Genomic DNA, 22,382 nt, shown 5'->3' on the forward strand with positions numbered 1-22,382 from the left:
ATTCCTGAAGGCCAGTCCTGCTAATAAAGATTGAAGCAAAGGTAGCATTCAGTACCTCAGCCTTTTCCATGTACTGGTACTCAGGGCCTCTGTCTCATCGAGCAAAGGGCTCACATTTTCCCTAATTTTCCCTTTGTTTCCTATGCACTTATAGATGCTCTTCTTGTTGCCTTGGACATCCCTGGTCAGATTCAATTCCATCTGGGCTTTAGCTTTCCTAACTTTGTCCCTGGATGCTCAGACAATGTTTCTGTATTCCACACAGGTTACCCATCCTCTGTATGCTTCCTTTTTGTGTTTGAGTTTGGCTAGAAGCTCTTTGTCTATCCACACAGGCCTCCTGGCATTTTTTCCCGACTTCATATTCATTGGGATGGAACTCTATTGAGCTTGGAGGAGGTGATCCTTGAATATTAAGCAGCTTTCTTGGGCCCTGCTTCCCTCTGAGGCCTTACCATAGAATCATTTAGGTTGGAAAGGATCTTTAAGATCATCGAGTCCAATCATTAACCTAACACTGCTAAGTGCACCACTAAACCATGTCCCTAAGTGCCACATCTACATGTCTTTTCAATACATCCAGGGATGGTGACTCCTCCAATTCTCTAGGCAGCCTGTTCCAATGCTTGATAGCCCTTTCGGTGAAGAAATTTTTCCTAATATCCAATCTAAACCTTCCCTGGCGCAACTTGAGGCCGTTTCCTCTCATCTTACCACTTGTTACTTGGGAGAAGAGACCGAACCCCACCTCGCTACAACCTCCTTTCAGGCAGTTGTAGAGAGCAATAAGGTCTCCCCTCAGCCTCCTTTTCTCCAGAGTAAACAACCCCAGTTCCTTCAGCCACTCCTCAATACTTGTGCTCTAGCTTTGTTGCTCATCCTTGGACATGCTCCAGCACCTTATCCCACAGGACTCTTCCAAGAAAATCTTTCAGGAGGCCAAAGTCTGCTCTCCTCAAGTCCAGGGTTCTGAGCTCTCCTCCCTGCCCCCAGGATCCTGAACTCCACCATCTCATGCTTACTGCAGCCAAGGCTGCCTTTGACCTTCACATCCCCAACAAGCCCCTCCTTGTTGGTGAGTAGGAGGTCCAGCAAAATGCCTTTCCTCATTGGCTCCTCTATCCCTTGGAGGAATAAGTTGTTGTCAATGGCCTCCAGGAACTTCCTGGATTGCTTATGTCCTGCTGTGTTGTCGCACCAGCAGATACTGGGGTGCTTGAAGTCCCCCATGATGACCAGGGCCTGTGAACATGAGGCTGCTCCTATCTGTCTGTAGAGGACCTCATCCACTTGTTCTTTCTGGTCAGGTGGCATACAGCAGACACTCACTATAAAGTCACCTTGACCTGTCCTCTCTTTAAACCTAACTCATAAACTCTTAGCTGGCTCCTCATCCATCCCCAGGAAGAGCTCCATGCACTCCAGCTGCTTTCTCACATAAGTGGCAACTCACCCGCTGCATCTTCCCTGCCTATCTTTTCTGAAGAGCCTGTATCCCTTAATCGCAACACTCCAGCCATGGGAGCCATCCCAACACATCTCCATGATGCCAACAAGACGGTAGCCCTGCTGCACACAGATCTCTTAACTCATCATGTTTATTCCCCATGCTGTGTGCACCGGTGTATAGGCACTTTAGAGAGGCACCCCAGCATGCTGAGTTCCTGGAGAGGGTTTGCGGGATTTGTCCATAATAGTGCCTTGTAGGTACTTGCTTGCTTACATGCAAGCGCTGGAGGTGGCGCCATCTGAGGCCCTTTTTGTTGATTCTGTTATCCCTTCCTGTCACATCAATGAAGGTAGGTTAGTAAATAGGTAAAAGAGTAAAAATACCTATTCTCTGCTTCAGAATTTGAGCAGTAAGCTACTGTTAGGAATAAATGGAGAGACAACAAAATGGTTCGTGTTTGTTGTAACAGCACAGCAAAACTCAAAGTTGCCCAATGCAGACTGAAAGCAAAAGTTAATTAAGCTGCCTGTCACTTTATATCCTCGCACAAGGGACATGGTATTGAGACATTCCTGTTCATCTGGCATTTTGGAGATGAGGTAAAGCTGCAGGAACTGTGCCTAGAGCCATGCGAGTGACATCACAGATGCATACCAAATATGAACTAAGCCTCGGAGCTCAGAAGACTGTTAACAGATCTTGTTTGAACTTCAGCACATGCTTGTCTGAAGACAGGTGTGCTCTGACTGAATTCATCACAAGTCCTGTGGAATTTAGCAAGTGATAGATGAAAAGATATTTTATAGCCCACATAGGAATTATAAACTCAGCCATCTTTCATGGAAATCTGCCTCAGATAACTGTCTAGATCTAGGTAACGGTGCAGATAAACGTTCTGTCTCTTCAAGCATATAGCAATCACTAGCAGACATTTTGTTAAGAGTCTTGACACTAGAGAATTTAAATTACAGTACTTCAAAGTAACAATTGGTCTTTCCTGTGACTTGCAGGTACTTGCTATCAGGTTGGGAAGAAAGCTCACTGAAAGTACATGTTCTGCAAACAGGACATAATGAATTACTCCTGTGATAGCAGAGAGGGAACAGAAACAAGCACTGACATCCTGAAGCAATTGCATAATGTCTACACACAATTTTTTTAAATTAAGATGAAGAACACCTTTTCCTCTCAACGCATCTAGCAATACATAGAATCCTTTTTTACAGTTCTGTTAGAGAGAAGGCCACTTTCATTTCCTTCATATTCCTGTTAGAAGGAGTCCTGAAAAGGCACAATGCAATAGTAAAGAAATTTTCACTTCATTGCCATATTGGGGAGTGTCGTGGTTTAACCCCAGCCAGCAACTAAGCACCACAGAGCTGCTCACTCACTGCCCAACCCCCTCCCCCCCCCAGTAGGACAGGGGAGAAAATCGGGAAAAGAAGTAAAACTCGTGGGTTGAGATAAGAACGGTTTAATAGAACAGAAAAGAAGAAACTAATGATAATACTAATAAAATGACAACAGCAATAATAAAGGGATTGGAACGTACAAATGATGTGCAGTGCAATTGCTCACCACCCGCCAATCGACACCCAGCTAGTCCCCGAGCAGCGATCCCTCCGCCCCCAGGCCCCCCAGTTCCTATACTAGATAGGACGTCACATGGTATGGAATACCCCGTTGGCCAGTTTGGGTCAGCTGCCCTGGCTGTGTCCCGTGCCAACTTCTTGTGCCCCTCCAGCTTTCTCGCTGGCTGGGCATGAGAAGCTGAAAAATCCTTGACTTTAGACTAAACACTACTTAGCAACAACTGAAAACATCAGTTTTATCAACATTCTTCACACACTGAACTCAAAACATAGCAAGGTACCAACTACTAGGAAGACAATTAACTCTATCCCAGCTGAAACCAGGACAGGGAGTCACAGAATGCTCACTTGTCCTATTTAAAATGACCTTTTTTCAGTGAATTGAGCTAATGAAATTTAGGTCATCACAAATTTAATCAGTGGACAAGTATGCCTTTGAGACTTCTCTTGATTTGAAGACTTTTCATCGTAACTCTTGATACCATGCCTAGTCTTTCTATGATAATTTTAAGGTGTGTGACAGTGATGGTGAAGGTCAATACTTAAAAATCCTGGACTTCTGTAAAATACTTAGGTAATTGTCTTCAGAAATAATAGCAACCTTCTTTTCACCTCAGACTGACATTTATCAGTATTCCTGTAGGAAGGATGATATGCAGCCCCACTGGGAGCTTAAGTATGTCCTATCAAACAGAATGCACATATTTTCTTAAAGAGTATTTGAGCACTGATTTAACACAGTAAATCCTCAAAGGTGGTTTAAACCTCTTTTTTTAATCTAACCAATAGAATCATAGAATCATTTAGGTTGGAAAAGACCTTCAAGATCATAGAGTCCAACCGTCAACCATGCCCACTAAACCATGTCCTGAAGTACAGCAACTCCATGTCTTTCCTGTCGTGAGGGGCCCAAAACTGAACACAGTACTCGAGGTGCAGCCTCACCAGTGCCGAGTACAGGGGAACAACCACCTCCCTGCTCCTGCTGGCCACAGTCAAAAGGTCTGCCTCTCTGTGTTATCCATGAACACAGACTCAGACTTTATGACCATGATAGATGTGTGCATGACCACTTTCATCCTTTTATCCATTCATATACTAATTATTTTTTTTTCCAGTTCCTGGCAGAATCTTTATATCTAAATAACAGAAAACAACTAACCCATTTTCTTGTGAGCAACTACACCACCACAGACAAACCGGGCAATTTGTCACACTTTCCTTTGCTGACTGTCTGGCTATTTCAGCTACAACTTGCCAGTCTGCCTCAAATTTGACTTTTATTGCTATTTGCATGACCCAAGTCTTTGTTAAATTACACAGAAAAACCTGAAAAGCTTTTAAGTAGCTTTGTTGCTTCTCTCAATATAGAGACCACATGGAATGAAGACTAACACTGCTGTTCTTCCCATCTGTTGGTTGTTGTTGCTTGTGTCTCAAGGGTTATCTTGTCATAATGGTGTTTGAGAGAGAGAGATCTGCTCTGGGATACATGCACTGACAGTCCCTGATTAAAATCAACTTGGTGAGATGCCATACTAGTTTAGCAGTCCAGATTGGTTCAACTGTCTCCATTTCCCTCTGTGAAAACCATCTTTCCCACATGAGTACTAGCAGGCTGTGACAAAAATCACTTAATCTTCTCTTGCATTAACACACTGAACACTAACACATACATTCCAGATTTGACATTATCTGTTGCTGTCCTCTGAAACCATTTTTTCTTCCCAGACCTTTCCTGAAATAGTCACAACAGAACTAGAGGTAACAGTTCAGTAACAATTTGGTTAATACTGTGCTTAAGATAATCTTTCTCCTTGGCCCTACATCTGAGATAACACACTTTTAGCTACAGCATCAGACTAAGTTTATGTTCAAGTGATTAGTTACCAAGACCTGAAAACGTTTCATGATTTCTTACATCAGAATGCTTCTGTCCAAATCCCTCCTGTTTGCCGAGAGCCACTGCAACATGATGATGGTCATCTAACCGAGTTTCCTAGTAAAGATGAAAAATGGCAATGTAAATCCATTTTCTTTACTCTGTTTCCAGCAAAGACTATATAAATGCTTAGAACATGGTTCAGAACAATAGCAGAACATCATTTAAAATACTTTAAAACAATGACATTCAAAAAGCAACAGTCCTTTTTAGCAGTTTTGTTGGAGAGCTCAAGGATGCAGATACATTAAAAAGTTAGCAGGGCTGAACTGGTTACTACAGGTCACCATCATCTCACCCATTTCTAGATATTTATATTCAAGTTTGTGACCTTAGCATTCCTTTACCAGTCCCTTTTAAGTCATAAGCCATATAACCGATCTTAGCTATCTGTCTTCCAATGAGATCAACTGTGAACTTCTGGGAGGTATTCTGAAAAACAACGATATAAGTGTAAAATTAAACCAATGACTCTCTCACTCTTGGCTTCAGACAGCATGTAAGATCACAACTTCAAATTTCTGACATAGCAGTCTGAGCACTGCTCTGTGTAAATATGAACCAATTTTCCTCAAAAAAACATTTTTAGATATATTTATATATATTTAGTAATATTGTTTATCTACTTAATAGTTTTGTTTAAAACTGTTTTCTTCTAGAAAGACTAAGAATTCATCCTAAACAATGTATTTCAGAAAAAAACACCTTTATATACTGTTTCTGAAAAATGTTTATTCGGTAGTCAAATCGTAATCCTGTTGGCTTTTTTTTTTTTTAATATATATAGGGGGAGAGAAATAATGTTTTCCTTGTTTCTTAACCCCTGAATTTTCACATTATTTCCCAAACTTTCTGAAATGGAAATCAAGAATAACAAGAATTTTACCTAGAAAAATGAACAATTTAGATATCACCATTAATCTGAAAATCACCTAGTAATCTGGATATTCTCCTGGGAGGTATGATTGAACCTCCAATTTCCACTTCCTTGGGAAATACTCTAACTGCACTATATTATAGTATAAAGAAAGCATCATGATGTCCTATTTCCTCTGACAGGTTGCTGGTTGCTTCTTTTTTTTCCTTTTAATCTAAGCAAAATGTCTTTTAAAACAATGCTGTCAGTCTGCATTAGGCTTCTCTACAGTTCATCTACTAGATAGGATTTTCAAAGATTTCAGTTGCAAGGATACCATTTTTGTGATTCCCAAACAGCCTTGTATATAAAAAAAAAGGTCCAAGATGCTCAGCTCAGATCTACTCAATCCAGCTCAGCCAAGACAGCAGCTGCTCTAGTCATGTGTAGCAGCAGTACAACTATAAGACTAGGGGACTCTACTGGCAAAGATGTGGGTGTCTTGGCAGATAGGTGCTGGTGTGGGAGTAGAACTGTTTTTACTTGGATCTCTTCAGCACCAAAACTGTCCCTATTTGACAGATTCAGCAGTGAACTTTGTCACTCTCACCTACTTAAAAACAAAACATCAAGCTCTTGTTGTTTTACCTTTCTGCAAAGCACCAGTAAGAAAACAACTATTTAAATTCTGTCTAGATTAGGAAAAATATTTCATGCACTTGAGAAGCACTAACAAATCTGCAGTGTAAGGCATATTTCCCACGACTGCAAGAGCTATAGGTATATGTACTACAAAGTATTTTACTAGGTTTTCCATTCTATTACTAGTGTACAAGATTGAAAATAAGTCAAGCATAAAGAATGCTACCTCAAGTCTGATGAAATCTAACCATTTGTACACATGACACCCATTTCTATAACTTCCTCAAAAATAAAAAAGACTATGAAAATTAGATGTTTGATCAAGTCTTGCTAAGACAAGCAATTTATATAGTTCTAGGGCGGCAGTGTTTTGTGTTTGTCTAGAGAGGAAAAATGACTACATCCAGTTTTTCATCACTTCATTTCCCCCTTCTTCATTCTTTGCACGTTCAAGAGGTTAAAGACTGATGAGAACAGGGGACACAGCACAGGCCATTCAGCAGTGGCCTATATCTGTAGTCAGAAGTCTGCAAACAGCTGTGTTACAGCTTTAAGCTAAATGCACAGAAATTTCTTTTTGTGAAGTGAATTTATGCATTACTTCTTGTTTGTGCAACTATAAACATATTATAAAGTCTTTTACATATTGTTCATTAAATAATTTTTTGTCAGCTCAAAGCTGCATTTACTCTTTAGATAATAGTGACTCTTTAGATAACAGGGACCATTCCCCTCCAGAGACCCTGCCCAATGGATAACGAACTCAGAAGGTTCCAACTCGTTTACTTCATGTATCCTCTGTGATCACAAAAGAGGTTTCAGCATCTTACAATAAAACATAACAAACTATGCCCTTCATCTTATCTTTGCTGCTTCAGAGAAATGTAAATCCAAAACAAATGCAGAAGGGAAGGAGATCCTTCCTGGCCCCTACTAGCGGCCAGCAAAAACTTTAAGGTATGGAGTTGAAACATACAGAAACCATAAAAAACAGCGAATCAGCTTGCTCCCCTATTCATCTGGAGATACTGCTATACTGGCTTATTAAATAAATCCAACTTTTTAAATAGAAATAGATGATTAAACAAAAAGAGAAAGAGGACAACTGTACAGGATTTCCTCTGAGGTAAAGGAGGAATTCCTTTGCCTTTGTTTTGTTAAGATTCTTCTCTATAAACCAGAAAACATATAATGGATCAAAATTGGTTCTGTGCAGAGAAAAACAAAAGTGTTACTAGAGCTGTTCAAGCTACAGGCACACTGAAACTTACAATGAACTCATTTCAAAGTCTCAGCAAAATGATGTGTCTGGGATTCAAATAATTCTGGATTCCCTCAACAACAGACAGGTTATGAGGAAACTGTACCTTCCCAGCCAGCAGAACCGATTCCTGTGTGAATCCAGTTGGATTAGCTAGTCTTAGAAGTTTTCATTCCTATTTATTCCTGACAATACAAAAGGATTAACTTCTTTTACTAAGGGTGAAAGACTCCATTACAGTTGCACATCAACACCAATTACTAAATGTATTTCAAATTGACTCAGGTAATCTCAGTTTGAAATTCATATTCTGGAAGTAATGTGCTTGCTTATAGAGAAAACAAGCAAATATTTGTTGTGAAAAAAGGCAAACAGTTATTTGTGTAGCAGCAGTGATGCCAGGCGATTCTTAATCGCCGAATAAGGTTTAGGATAAATTGGGTGCTTCCTTTATAAACTGGTTGTATCCAAAATTGAGGTAGGGACCAAAACAGAAGTGTCTTATGTCTCGTGTAAGATTTTTCTTCAATATAGATGCCAATAAGTGCTATCTAGTCATTCTTTCTGATTAACTGTACAAAACTGGGACCAATAAGGAAAGAATCACGAATACGCTTCCCATTTTGCAAATCAGTAATTAGGATTTTTTTTCCACATATCCGATCTGCTACAGAGAGAGAGAGAGAGAGATTATAAACTTATGTTTACCTCTTTAAATTATAAAAATTGCCATAATTGTTATCAATCAACTTCTTTCACTTTTATTAAAATTAATTAGTACTTCATTCTCTAAGTTTATTTTCTTCAAAGGAAGTAAATGGAGCATACAGAATTACTCATAATAATAATCAGAATAATCACTCCATCCTAAATTAACACCCTGACACAAATACTGTATCACTTTTCACTGGGCTAGTAAACTTTTAATTATTACTAAACAAATTTACCTTTTTAAAATGAGTGAAGTGTGCACTGCCTATGTAAATAAAGCATATTTAACACACATAGCAGACATATCTTAAAATTAAAATTATGGTTTTAAATGAAGTTTTACTGTATTTTTTCTCCTACTCCTTCCAAAATAGTTGGAGGGAATCTGAGTAGCAACCTCTAGAGTACTGTATGAAAACAAGTGCCTAAAGCTAAACCGTTCCATCAAAATCAAACAGGCTGTTTCTGAGCTACTGCCTTCTATCTAAGCTCAAAAATGTCTGAAGAGCAAAGGAGGGGAAAGACACTTTGAGAAAAAAAAAAAATAACCCAACTAAACCCTTGGTAAAGGGACAGCAAACAGTCAACTACACAACAAGGTAGTTCATTTGGTATTTACAACAAAATTACAGAAAAATTTTTTTTTTTAGTGCTCACAGAAAATACTATCTCCAATATGAATGGACTTTGCTCTTGTGAACAGTTACAGGGTGTCTGAACAGTGTCAGCTTTGATTTGCTCTGATTCACTAGTACTTCACTTGACCTTTTTGTCATGACAAGTGTAATAAGATGGTAGATCTTTTTCTAGTCTTTATGCTTTTAAGTTGCTTTTTTCACATTACATGGTACTTTCTGAAGGACATTTCAGAATATTTTAAATGGGTAAAATCCCCTTTATTTCTCTTTTCTGTTTTTGGTAAGTTAGATTCTCTTTAAAACAAGACAATCCAAAATATGTGATAATTGGGTTTTAAACAGCCTTGCTCTCTTTGATCATCTCCTATCACAAAGATATAGGCAGATCTGAAAAATAGAAGTGAGGTCATTGTATTTTTTTTTTTATTTGATAGAAAATGTTCCCTCAAGCAAACTCAGCACAACAGGGAACACTAGGAAAATACTATACCAGTAATATGCAGTCTTACAGGTGATTCTTAATGACCTCTCTGGAGTGACTCTTCCAGATTTCTCAAAATTAGTGTTTTCAGTTAACAGCTTGTTTCAAGAGTTTGGCGCAAGGGCAAATAATGAAAGGAAAAAAGACTTTTGTAAGTAAGAAAATGGGCACAAAATTGAAAGAAACTTGGGAGAAGACAAAAAAGGACAGAGATGCTTAATTTTACACTGGGGATTGGTAAATGAAAAACTAGGGTTTTTTTTCCAATTTCATTTTGATAAATGTTGATATTTAAATGAAATTATATCCCAATTGAGCTTGTATTTAAATGAAACTTGATAATAAATCCTTTCTTTAAAGTACTACAGTCTGCCTTGTTATAAGGCTGTGCTCTTGGGAAGCAGAAGGGCAAGCATGGAAGGGGAGACATTCCTCAGACAATAATTTAATTAAACTTCTAGCAGTAATTACTAAGTAATAAGGAAAAAAATCAAATAATTATAAAGCATTTAAGTAATACAGGGAGCTGTCTACATCATCATCTTCAGGCTGTTTTATTCAACTAACCACAGGCATGTCAAATACCAAAATTAGGAGTTCCAGAAGTCAAGCAGAAGAGGTAGTAGGTACACTGTTAGCATTAATACAGAAAGCATTCTATTACCAGATGCGTCATAGTCTTTCCTAAGACTTTCTTTTGCCAGTCTATAACTCCAACTAGTGAATTTCATTACATACTCAATCGCTAGACAGTATGGCAATATCAGTAAGAGGGCTGATTTAGTATGGGTTGACTTTTAAAATAACGCTAAAACCAAATGTGGCTAGAAATGCTGATAGGAATAAACTGTGAAGAGGTCAACTTATGCTACAAGTTAAATGTTACTAGTCCATTAATTCTTTTTTACTACATGTGTACCATACATGTAGTTTGTACACTACACAAAATGAGCATACAGCAGAAATTTGTCATTTAGAGAAGATCTACTGGAACAGTTGTCTCCAGCAATGTACACATTTTCAAAACGTAAATGCATATTGGAAACTGAATACTCTTACTGAAAAGTGCGGTTGACTGTTTTGTGAAATTGCAAAGTATGTATTCTTTGAATTGCTAGTCAGCTATACACCAGCTGCACAAATTTGCGGCAGACTGGAACAAGGTGCCCTTTACAGACAATTTTAAAGTCAATGTCTTTGGATTTCTCCTATGTTTTAAGCGGTTGAATGAAAGTGCCTCTGAGGTGTAGAGAAATAATATTGTGATTTTTTTTTTTTTTAAAGCTTGGTTTCTTTGGGTAATTAAATAATTTGAGATCACTGCATAGAATCATAGAATCATTTAGGTTGGAAAAGAGTCTTCAGATCATGAAGTCCAATCATTAACCTAACACTACCAAGTCCACCACTAAACCATGTCCTCATCAGTTCTTTCTCTATACACCCTTCAAACTCCATTAGATGCTACTGATCATTTCCTACCAAATCTAACAAGATAGATGTGTTAGTGATAAGTCCCAATAACTTTCAAGAAGGAAAAACAAACAAAACCCCCAAACCCAACACCCAGAAGATTAAGCCCAAACTAATGTTCCAGTCAAGCAAAGGCAAGTTTTTTTGCATCTCTCCATTCCCACAGACAGCAGCGAATTAACACACTGTAACTTCAAACCCACAAAAACACGTTTCTACCAGCTTTTATGGACAAGAAGTTAAGAAACCCAAAGGAGCTGAAGACACCTCCTCCATTTCAAATATTTAACATAAACACTAACTAATGGGGTTAGTTAATTGCTAGTCCCATTCTAGACCAACTGATGAAGAACTTTAAAATCTTAGACACTGTTCAGAAGTCAGGTCTGAATATGCTTCCAAGTGAACTTCCTGCACACCCTAGGATGAATTTCATAGAGTGCAAGAAATATACCCCAGGAACAGAAAAAATTAAAAACCATTATAATGAATAAATCTCTGGGGTGTTTTTGCAATCATCAAAAATACTTTAAAATGCCGTGGATTTATATCCTGAGTTTTGACTGATGTATGTTCAATGTGGTTATACGGAATAAAGGTATGAAGCTGCAATTAAAAAGAATCAAATGTGCAAGGCAACCATAGTGTTGAGACCGTTTATCATTATTGAAAAAATGAATTTGAATAGTTCTTACCTCAAATGTCCACTCTTCTTCTTTATCTCCATCCAGAAGCATTTTTGTCTCCTTATACACCTTCCCTATTTCCAGTTGCAATGGGGACACATTAAATTCAATTCTTTGCAAGTTAAAGCCAATTCCGACTCCAATAGCCTTTAAGAAGCTTTCCTTTAAGGCCTGAAACACAGAATAAATGCATTTTATTAATACTGGCTGTTTTCAAACTGTTCTATAAACATTACTTCTAAGCAGACACTGTAGACCAAATAAATTTAAGACTTATATACTATTGTAAATGTGAGGGTAGACTGATGCAATTATCAAGAGAAAAAGTTATCAGCATCGTTAAATACCTAGCCTACCTTGCTGCATTATAATGAACATGCAACTGGAATTACCAAGTGGCACCTTGTTTGGGTTATGTGTTTAAAACTAGTCATAAATACTTCTAGAAATGTGAGCTGTACTATGGTTCTCAAAATTATTCTGACGTTAAAAAAAAAATCACTGAAATATAAAACCAATTAAAATATTATCTCCACATGAACATGTAACTATAAAAAGTATAGTTTTACCATAATGAAAATAATAACAAAATATATCAAAAGAGAACGTGCAGTTTATAGCATTGCAGTCTTTAAATAGGAAAAAAAGTACTACCCAGTGCCGATAAAACATATCCAGCTGCATCCATTCATTACTCATAGACTTGATTACATCCCACTCTGTTTCAGTAAACTGCCGCTTCATGATGTGAAAGAAATTTGGAATTGAGCTACTACCTATAAATTAGAAAGAGATATTTACAGAAATTTTAATAGAATAGTAATAATAAGTAAATTAATTACCTCGTGTCATTGCTGTAGAAAAAACTCATAAGAAAAAAAGTTAGGAACCAACTCTGCTCTACAATCTGAATTTATATAGCCTCGAAGCAGTGATGCTGGTGATTGTTCAGGACACAGTATGAAAAAAAACCCATTCCTATAGCAGAATTACTGCATTAAAAATGTGAAATGAAAGTCATAAACATATTACGTATTTTCAGCATTCTCTAAAAAGGAAAGTATTTAACCAGTGCTGATTCTATATAAATAAAATGTATATTCAGCTACAAAAATATCATATACAGTCTCTGACATCTGACAGCTTGATCTACTAACATTTCATAAAACAGCATGCTGTTTGTCAGAATTCATCAAGCTATTCTGCCTCCTGCCCTTGGATGCTGGGATATAAAAGAAACACTTTTTTAAGCACATGTAGAAATACAATCTCCCAAATTTATCACATGCATATTAAGTCTTTTGGATTTATTTTGCAAGAAAAATGGGGGTAGGGAGATGCCCATAATCACAGTAAGAAATATACCAAGGTAAAAAAAAACCACAAACCACCAAACCTTCAAATCCTTAGATTAAATTTAGTCCTCCTCTAAAAACAAGCACAGCTGTGTAGCACTGCAGCAGCTATTCAGGGGCTACACCACTTTTCCCCACTAGTCTAAATTTACTTTGCAGAAGATACTACAGACTATGTGGTTATATTGATCAATGGCATTTCTGTAATACAGTGGAAGCTATGGACCTCATTACAGTTGGCTAATCATCCACAGCCTATATCATTAATCAGCATACCATGCAGTCTGTCCAATAGGGCTTACAGCTGGCTAAACAGACAATGGCAGAAAGCAATCTATTTTCTTTAGTAGGGATAACAAAAATCTGGATAGAGACAATTCCACATATAGGGACAAAATTTTTCATAGGTTATGCAATGTTCTTATTAGAAAGAAAATACTAGTCTTATTTAATCCAAAACATAGTCTCCCCTCCTAATACCACATTACTTTTAAGAACCCATCACTAAATAATTGCTTAAAGAAGATGCAGATTCTAAGCCTAGCTCTGCCACTGATTCTGTGCGTGACTATGAGGAAGGAACTTTCCTTTTCTACAGTGGTGTTCCCCATCTTAAACCAGGGATAAGGGTATTAACCCTTCTCTATAAAGTAGTTGTCTTCTACAGATATCTAAGCGCTATATAAAAACAGGTATTGGGAACAGTAATAATTGGTCTAAACAAACTAATATCATACTAAAGCACACACTCAGGTTTTCTGACAATTTCCAGATCATACTGCGAAGTGTAATCTGACATAGACATCAAACAAGACATGGCAGTGACATTTCAGAGATGCCCTCAATTTCATTTATAGACTAAAGTGAAGAAAACATCTTAAGACAGAAACTTTGTTGACAATTGCAGTAGTCAGCTAATGGAGTGATCAAGAACAATCTAAGGACAGAACTAACTTTCCTCTCTGGAGAAAATGATGATACTGAAAAAGAAAAGCAACCACAATGTCAAATATGTTTTGATGGATTACCAAGGCAAATGAAATATCCATCTACTTAGACAATCCAATTCCCTGAAAGAATGAAAAATAACAAAAAAATCTGGTGAACTTGGAGAAAGGTTATTGTCTTTTATCTCTCTGAGTTTATATGGCCCATTTTATGACCAAGTAACTGTGGTTACACCTGCTCCAAACAATCCACTTTTTTTTTTTTTTTCCTTTCTCTTCTTCTCTCAAGTATTTAAGACAACAGTCTTGAGGCACCAGCCTCTTCAGGTGATTTAAACTACAAAACATTCAAGAATGTCCTGGTGTACCCTCCTTCCTCCATTGCTTTCAGAGTTCTCTTGCTTCAGTAACCCAAGGCTATTCACACTACCAGACAAGATCATCCAAGACTATCCACGCTACACTACCTTCAGCACCTAGAGGTGTATAATACCTCCTGCATTGTCAGTCCTCCCACCATCCAAACCTTATCACGCATGATGAATACACTTGATACTTAAACTGTTTAGTATACCAAGTGTATGTCAAACCCATATACTACTGCCTTTTCACTCCTTCCTTACCCCTTTTTTGTCGCAGGTTTCTTCAGCTTTTCAGCTAACCTTCTCAATGCTTATGTTCAAATTTACATAGTACTTTCCCCTCCACTCCAACCATCTGTCACGTCCCTCCTCTGAAAAAGCTCAGGCACTGCTTTCTCCTGAATTGCCCTCCCTTCCCATTTCCTTCTTAATACAGTACCATTGCTTCTCTCCAAGGAATGGATCAGATTAGAGGAGCTACGACTATTATTCTCCACAAATTACTAGCAGTACCACAAGCTGCCTAGTCCATTTCCCCATATTTGCTTCAATATCAGAGAAAGATAGATTCACAGAATCATGGAAAAAATTAGGTTGGAAAGGACCTCTGGAGACCACCTGGTCCAACCTTCTGTTGAAAAAAGAACCTTATTTTAGGTTACCCAGGGCTGTGTCAAGCAGAGTCTTTCACCCCTCCTCTGGGCAACTTATTCCAGTGTTTTACTGTTCTCACAGTGAAGAATTGTTCTATTGAGACAGAATTCCCCCTGAAGTAACCCGAATCTGTTGCCCTTTGCCCTGTTCCTGTGTACCCTCATGAAAACAGCTACCTACATCTTCTCTACCGCTACCTTTCAGGCAGACTGTGATCGGATTCCCCTCCTCAGGTTCAACAAACCCAGCTCCATCAGTATTTCTACACAGGTCACATTCCCCAAGACTCTAATCACCTTGGTGGCCCTTCACTAAACCCTCTCCAGTGTTTGCATGTTTCTCACAACCTGGGGGATGAGAAGGGGACAAAACTAGAAGCAGCAGAAAGTTTTCTTTTAGATGCTACCTTTTTTGCTTTTGTTTTGGGGGGGGGGGGGGGCGGGGGGAAGCTTCAAACATACTTGTCACAATTTACAAAAACTTCTTTTCAAAGAATGGGAACAAGTCCCATATAGCAATTATTCAGTTGCTTTTAAATTTTCATTTCTAAATTACCTCCCATTTGCCAACTTGTTTCAGAAATAAACTGACCTATCAACAATTACACAAACACTTGGACTTATTTCTGTGACCATTACAATTCATTAATAATCCAATTTCTAGTTTACAAGATAATTAAATTTCATTAAAAATATACCAAAGAGCTTTCATGCCAAATTATTCTATTACGCATACTTTAGAGCTAACAGCTATTTTGGATACAATTTTGGATTACACATGGCATAGTCTACAGATGATAATGTGAGGTACAGGGCAAGATAGGGTACCAGGGCCCTTCACTGAACATCTGAGCTTCCTATACTGATGATAACTTTCTAAGACCTTTCGAAGTATTTTTCCTCCTGTGTTTATGGCCTGTATTTTTCTCTCAGAGAAGTTTAGAAGTACTAAACATTTTTCATAATCTCAAAGCCTACTCTGTAAAATTTAAGCAAAGAAGGAAAAATGTGCCTCAATATTTCAGTGATCTTCATGAAGCCACAATGTTTTCTACAAGGAAAATACAAAGGCCATGTAACAGAACACAAAAGAAACTGGAATGCAAGTTGGAACTCTGATGGGAAATAAAGGCAAGACAAAAAAGTATTTGTAAGGGTTATCAACCAGACATATTAAATTATTCTTAAAAGTACTTTTAGAAGTTTCAGAGATCTTCCCCAAGACTTACAAAGTATTCATCACAAAAATGACATAACATGACAAACATTCTCATAAACGTAGTCAGGTTTTGGTTTTACCTTCAGACTTTTATTAACTAACTAAAAATGTGAACTTAGTAACTGCACTTCACCGTGCAGTAGTTTCTTCTTCTCTACAAGATGATACCAATTTTCTAAGAGAAATTTGGCTGCAGTGTATGTATTTATGCAGGTGGAATTCTGGTACATAAATGCTCTAAAATCCTTACTGTATGCAAACTTAGAATTTGCTCATAGAAAAACAGTAAAGAAAATCCTCTAAAAAAGATCTATGAACTGGAGAAGCATGATAAAAGTGAACTGACAATAAGAACTTGAAAAACTGCTTCTCTGAAGGAACAAATGCTTTTATTGTAGTGCACACATATATTACAAATACTTTCAGAAACACTTTGTCTTTACATTTTCAATGATCAATGATAAGGCCAGACACTCATTGAAACTTATAATTGTAGTACTGTTTCTTATTTAACTCACAGCAGTAAAGAAAAAAAGATTCCTTTAAGATATGCCTATACAGGTTGTAGAAAACTGCCCATCTGATCTGTCTGTGCTTCTAAACATCCATACGCTAACAAGCTCGAGAGCAGATGCTGCACAGCTGGGTTCACACACTACTGAGCCTTTGCTCATATAATCCAGCACTCCTTTCCCAGTGTTCAGGGTTATTCAAAAAACCACTTAAACATTGAGCCAAAAAATTAGCTGGGGATATTACTATGTGGAAAAATTTATTTGAAACACACAAAACTGCATCTCAAGTATCCCTTCTTGTAAGTCATATTTATGGCTTCTGAAGAATCGGAATTTAGATTCTGATTCCAATAAATCCAATATACTTACAGTAATCTTGTCCACCTCAGTGGCAAAGTGAGATTCCTGTAACACACAATGTATGCACTTCAGAAAAAATATTTATGTATGTAAATTACTTATTTAAACTGGTGAGCATCAGGAAATTGCACAATATTTATCTGTTTGGTCAAGCATCTGACTCGGTGGGGGTTCATCACTGAAATGGAATAAATTAAATTTAGTGGGTTTAAGAATACCTAAGAGAGATATGACATGTTTTCATATGAGATTTCAAAAATAAGTGGAGTTGGAAGCAGAGAAAAACAGGAAGCTTGTTCCACAGGTGGCTTATGATTAATGGGAAAAGATACATATACCCATCAACTATTAAAATTCTTTGAAACAACAATCACTCACCTTTTGCTGGTTTTCTTTAAGAGAAGAAAAACTGTGATGGGAGCAGATCTATGAAAATACTGGATAAAAGGTTTAAAAAAAAAAAGAAATGAGAAAAATGCTGATTTACATTCTATAGGGAATTGAGAGTGTGTATTTCAGCAGACAGAAAAACTGAGCCCACTGCATGAAAGTTATTAACATGACAAGGGGGTGGAAGGGTAGGGATAAGATTTTTTAATTAAACCAAACTTGCCTGAGTCAAGTGGATTAATGAAAATAAGCTCCGCTGTGACAGAGTTTTCTTGCTTTGAAATTTATTGTATTGACTACTGTAAGTATTCTGTCAAAAATCTAACAATATCTCTTTTCACAATTACCCTCTATTAACACCTTAAAAATAAGTTTTTATTTAGTATAGAAGCCTAATCATAAAGATGTTATTAAGAAAGATGCTTTTTCTTTTCAGAAATACATATATCTTTTCAGTTATCAACCAAATAACTTCACTATAAACCTTATGAAAATCTCAGTTAACAGCTAGAAATTTTGAATGTGGCAATGCCTGGCAATGTAAACTTTAAAACTATTTCCAATGTTTTGTATATATACTTCTTACTTGCCTATGCCACTTAATTTCCTAACTTACAGTTAATATACTGTTCAAAATTTCTTTTCAAGAGAAACTTGGAAACAAACTTTAATTCTTTTTAATATTGAGCAGAATTATATTGCCCTCATTTGAAAATACATTTTCATTTGTATATGTTTTTATAGTTCACTCTTTTTCTCACCTTTACACAAACTGTTGTGCATTCTTTCTTTTTGCTTTTGTTCATAACAACTAATATTCTGAAAGCATTTTTCTAGTCTACTGTAAACTCCACTTTTGAAGAATTTTTGTTACAGAGCATGACGCCCCCTAAATATTGGAAGCAGTTTTTGTTTTTACATTGGATCACCTTGCTGAAAAGCAAGAAAGTCAACTAGAAAACTCTACTAAATTTAACCAAAACATACTACAGCTTCTTTTCATAATATCCAATTAACTGACAAGAATTTGTCCCAGTATCTGATTGCCTGACAAATACAAACCTGTCTGTTCATTTGCATTAGAACAAAATTGACTGGATGGTTTAGCTATTCAATGGCCTAACTTTAAAAGTCCTTTTTCCCTAGAATGTGTAGAGCTCTGCCTCCTTTCCATAAGACTCTTTAACTTGCTTCTTAGGTAACAGTAGCCAACAGAGGAAAGGCATCCGCCAAATCTCTGACCAGTTCCTCCAGTTGGTCTAAATTAGTTTGATATTCACAAGAGAAGCTAGAGGTTTTATTCTTGAGACCAAGATATATTTTCATTGATTTTTCTTTAATCTACAGACACTTAAGCCTCACACCCCTATCACACCATAATGAAGATTTGAAACCAGAGTAGTTCACAGAAAAAAACAAATGTAAAATTAACACAGCTGTGAAGGCAATCAATTTCTTTCCTATATACAGCTATTATTCCCTGCTAATAAACTTTCAAGCACATTAGATCCTTAAAAATATAATCTGAGTAATCTTTCAAAAATTGTCTTCTATGCGTTTTAAAAAAAATTCTAAACCAAAAGTTAAGTTTCTTCATTAAATTAAAAATACACAATATCCGGGAAATTTCAGGAAGAGTGAGGAGAAGAAATAGTGAGTGATACTGGAAAAGAGTCCAATATTAAACCTGGAAAGTAAACATGCTATATAGAGATAAGTATGCACAATCATGTGTGTGCATACATGTGTGCATTTTGGATTTTTTGCACAAACCATTTACATTGAAATATACAATGCCATCTTTTCCACTGCAACGACAACTGGGTATTTTATTAATTTTTTTGTAAAGACTAGGCCAAAAATCTGCTTTGCATTTTCGCTGTAAAACAGCAAAACCTCAGACCAGATACAAAAGATTGATTTTAAAAAGATGTAGGAGTGAAGAACAACAAAACATGCTATATTCCCTGGTCTTATTTGAGAAAATGCTTTAGAAATAGTAGATAAATGCAGGGTAATTTTTCCCCATTTTCCTACCTGATAAAAAAAGCCAAACAACCTGCATTTGTAGGCAGATCCATGTAAATTATGATGCTAATAATAGTGAAGACTACTATCCATAGGGCTAATACAGAAATCTTCATACTGGTGTTTTGTTTACACTGTTAAAAACATCAGGTCAATTTTAAGTCAGCTTTGGTAATACAATGTACACTTAACAAAGGTAGTAACTGTCCTGTTGTACCTGAAGTTATTAAAACTACGACATGCCTTTTCAAAAATAGTGAGAAGAACAGATGATTGACCTTCCTCACTTCAGTTTTTACCAGTTTTACAGTCTTCAAATTCTTTTGGTCAGACACAAACTAACTAGCTTATACTGTGGTCTATATCCAAAACTATGGAAATTGAAAGCTAAAAGCTACTACTGCCAGATTACTGATTAACTAATCCGCTGAAAAAAACCCACAAAACAAAGAATCAAAAAAACCCCAAACCCCAGAATGCTAACAGACTCCTGACTGCCTTGAACTGCATGAAAGAAACAGGTCAGTGATCAAGAACTAATATCTAATCAATACATATCAATTACTTTCAGATGGCAAACAGGCAAAGTGACAATGCGAAACGTACTGGCTAGCAAAATGAGCGACTGAAGTATGAACAGATCAATCTACTTAATAAAGTGAAACACAGTCTAGCTATAAATCCTGCAAACTAACAAACTGTATACAATGAATACGTTTTTAGTCCTGGACTCTTGGGCTGACAATCCTTTGATGTAGGACCCAAGCCATGTTTGACCATGTTTTACTATCTCTAAAGGAAACCAAAGTAAACTGATACAGTCAAAACATTTCTTCTGCAACCGATGAGCAAGTGCTAATTGTTCATTAATACCAACTAACCCTTGTACAGATGCTTAGAAACTGACAACACAAGACAAATAATTAGCTAGATAAATTACTAACTTGGAAGAACTAGACAGAAAATTAACAAAGCATGTTTTTAAAATCTATTACCTCACACAGCTTTAGTGTGAGTTGGAAACTGGATTTGCATTCTGTGACCTCTCTGCTTTCTGCCAGTATCCCGCAATTCTCCCAGTGACATATGTTAAACATCCATTCTCGTGTAACTACTGATGATACGTTTTATCTTGGCGTGCCTCCGAGAAGCAGCATTAACTTTAAAATGTCAGAAAATTTGAGGTTGCCTCCTCTGAATTACTCAACGTTTCCCAGATTGTACAACATGGAAAAGTCATAAAGAGACTGACATAATTTGATAATGTTTGATATTTTCTCTGCAGTTAGGATCGTTAAGTCTTTGCAATATTAGAGAAACTGCTAAGGTTTCAATCACATTACTGTGACTGGGTCTAACAGCAGTGATGAATATTTAAGCAAGCTGCCCTGATAGTCAATGTTAAATAAAAGAAAGTAAAGAATCATAATGGATTAGATAGCTCTACCTCCAAAACTGCACTGGAAAAATAGCAATTTTGACACAAGTATGGCTTGGATAAAAAAAAACCTGAAGAAAAGTCACACACTGTTAACTGGATGCCTCACATGTGATCAATTTACAGACAGGTGGTCTATGGTCTGCAACAGATACATGCTTTTTGTCATTTGTTCTGAAAATAGAAAACAAATGACACATCCTCTCAAATTTTGTTCAGACTCCAGCATACTTTCACATGTTCTTTCTATGCCAAATATTCAACTGTAGTACAGACTTGCATTGAAGACCTTACTGACATAATCACACCTGGGTGCAAGCGCATGGTTTTAGCTTGCTTCTGAGTAGAGAAAATAAAAGTATTTAAAATATATGAGGTCTAAATCACTAAGATGATTCAGGAACCCCAAATTCTTTTAATGAAATGTATAACTAAACAGTAATAGCAAAAAAGATAATGAGCAGTAATAAAATAAGAAAACCTTTCGTAACTTGTTATACAACCTCTTGGAAAGGGCTTAAGCAAGTAAAAGTTACAACCATTGACATAGACCACAGCTAGCAAAGCTTTAGGTAGCCACAGTATTTCCTCAAAAAGATAAATTACCCCATAAAAATGGCATTTTAATCAGTTTTCCATTATAAAATATATCAAACAGTTAAAGCAATCATTCCATTTTGTCAGAGCAGCAGGAACTCTACTTCCTTTCAACACTCATGAAGTTATGATGCATCCACACTGAAAATAAACACAAAAGCACAAAATCTAAATAACCATAAAAATAGACTTTTTTGTATAAAGCCTTTGTGCCTGTGGGTTGTGAGGAACAAATACTGATATAAAAGAAGTCAAAAAAAGTCAAACATGCTCAGATCTCTTTAAAGGTAACAGACATTGAGGAACATAGAACATGTTCTAATGGAGCTAGACCTTTTTACTCTTTAAATTAAAGACAACAAAATCCTCAAGGTGTTGCTAGTGCAACAGTACCCACATATACGTGCCTGACCATCTATAGCCTTACACTACAGTAGTAGTACCAAGCCACCAGATCTCTCAAACATTTTATTACATTTTATGAAATAATGTACTAGAGGGCCTTTCTACACATACAGAAAGATCATACTGACCGAAACCTTTGACAATTAATCCTTTGCTTAAAAATAAATAAAGAAAATCTACCACTTAATACAATCTACTATTACCAGAAAGCAGACAAGCAAAAACCCACTGCTATGAGAATGGCCACCCAGTGTCAATACTAGATCACTTTCTACCTCCAGTGAAATCAGATTAACTCTCACACTGTACATATGTGTGCACATATGTATCTACACACACACATTCATATATATGTATATAAAAAAGCATATATGTACATAC

General features: G+C 36.8%; 1 protein-coding gene across 1 annotated transcript in view; it reads right to left on the reverse strand.

Moving 5' to 3' along the window:
* The window catches only part of AASDHPPT (aminoadipate-semialdehyde dehydrogenase-phosphopantetheinyl transferase), a 41,562-nt gene that overhangs the window by 6,999 nt on the left and 12,181 nt on the right, over window positions 1-22,382 (reverse strand). Inside the window, 3 exon segments of the mRNA XM_030043236.2 lie at window positions 4,964-5,041; window positions 11,742-11,903; window positions 12,387-12,508. Of these exon segments, the coding sequence (XP_029899096.2) occupies window positions 4,964-5,041; window positions 11,742-11,903; window positions 12,387-12,508 (362 nt within the window).

This window comes from Aquila chrysaetos, chromosome 19, assembly GCF_900496995.4.
Source record: "Aquila chrysaetos chrysaetos chromosome 19, bAquChr1.4, whole genome shotgun sequence".
In the NCBI taxonomy this organism is placed as follows: Eukaryota; Metazoa; Chordata; class Aves; order Accipitriformes; family Accipitridae; genus Aquila; species Aquila chrysaetos.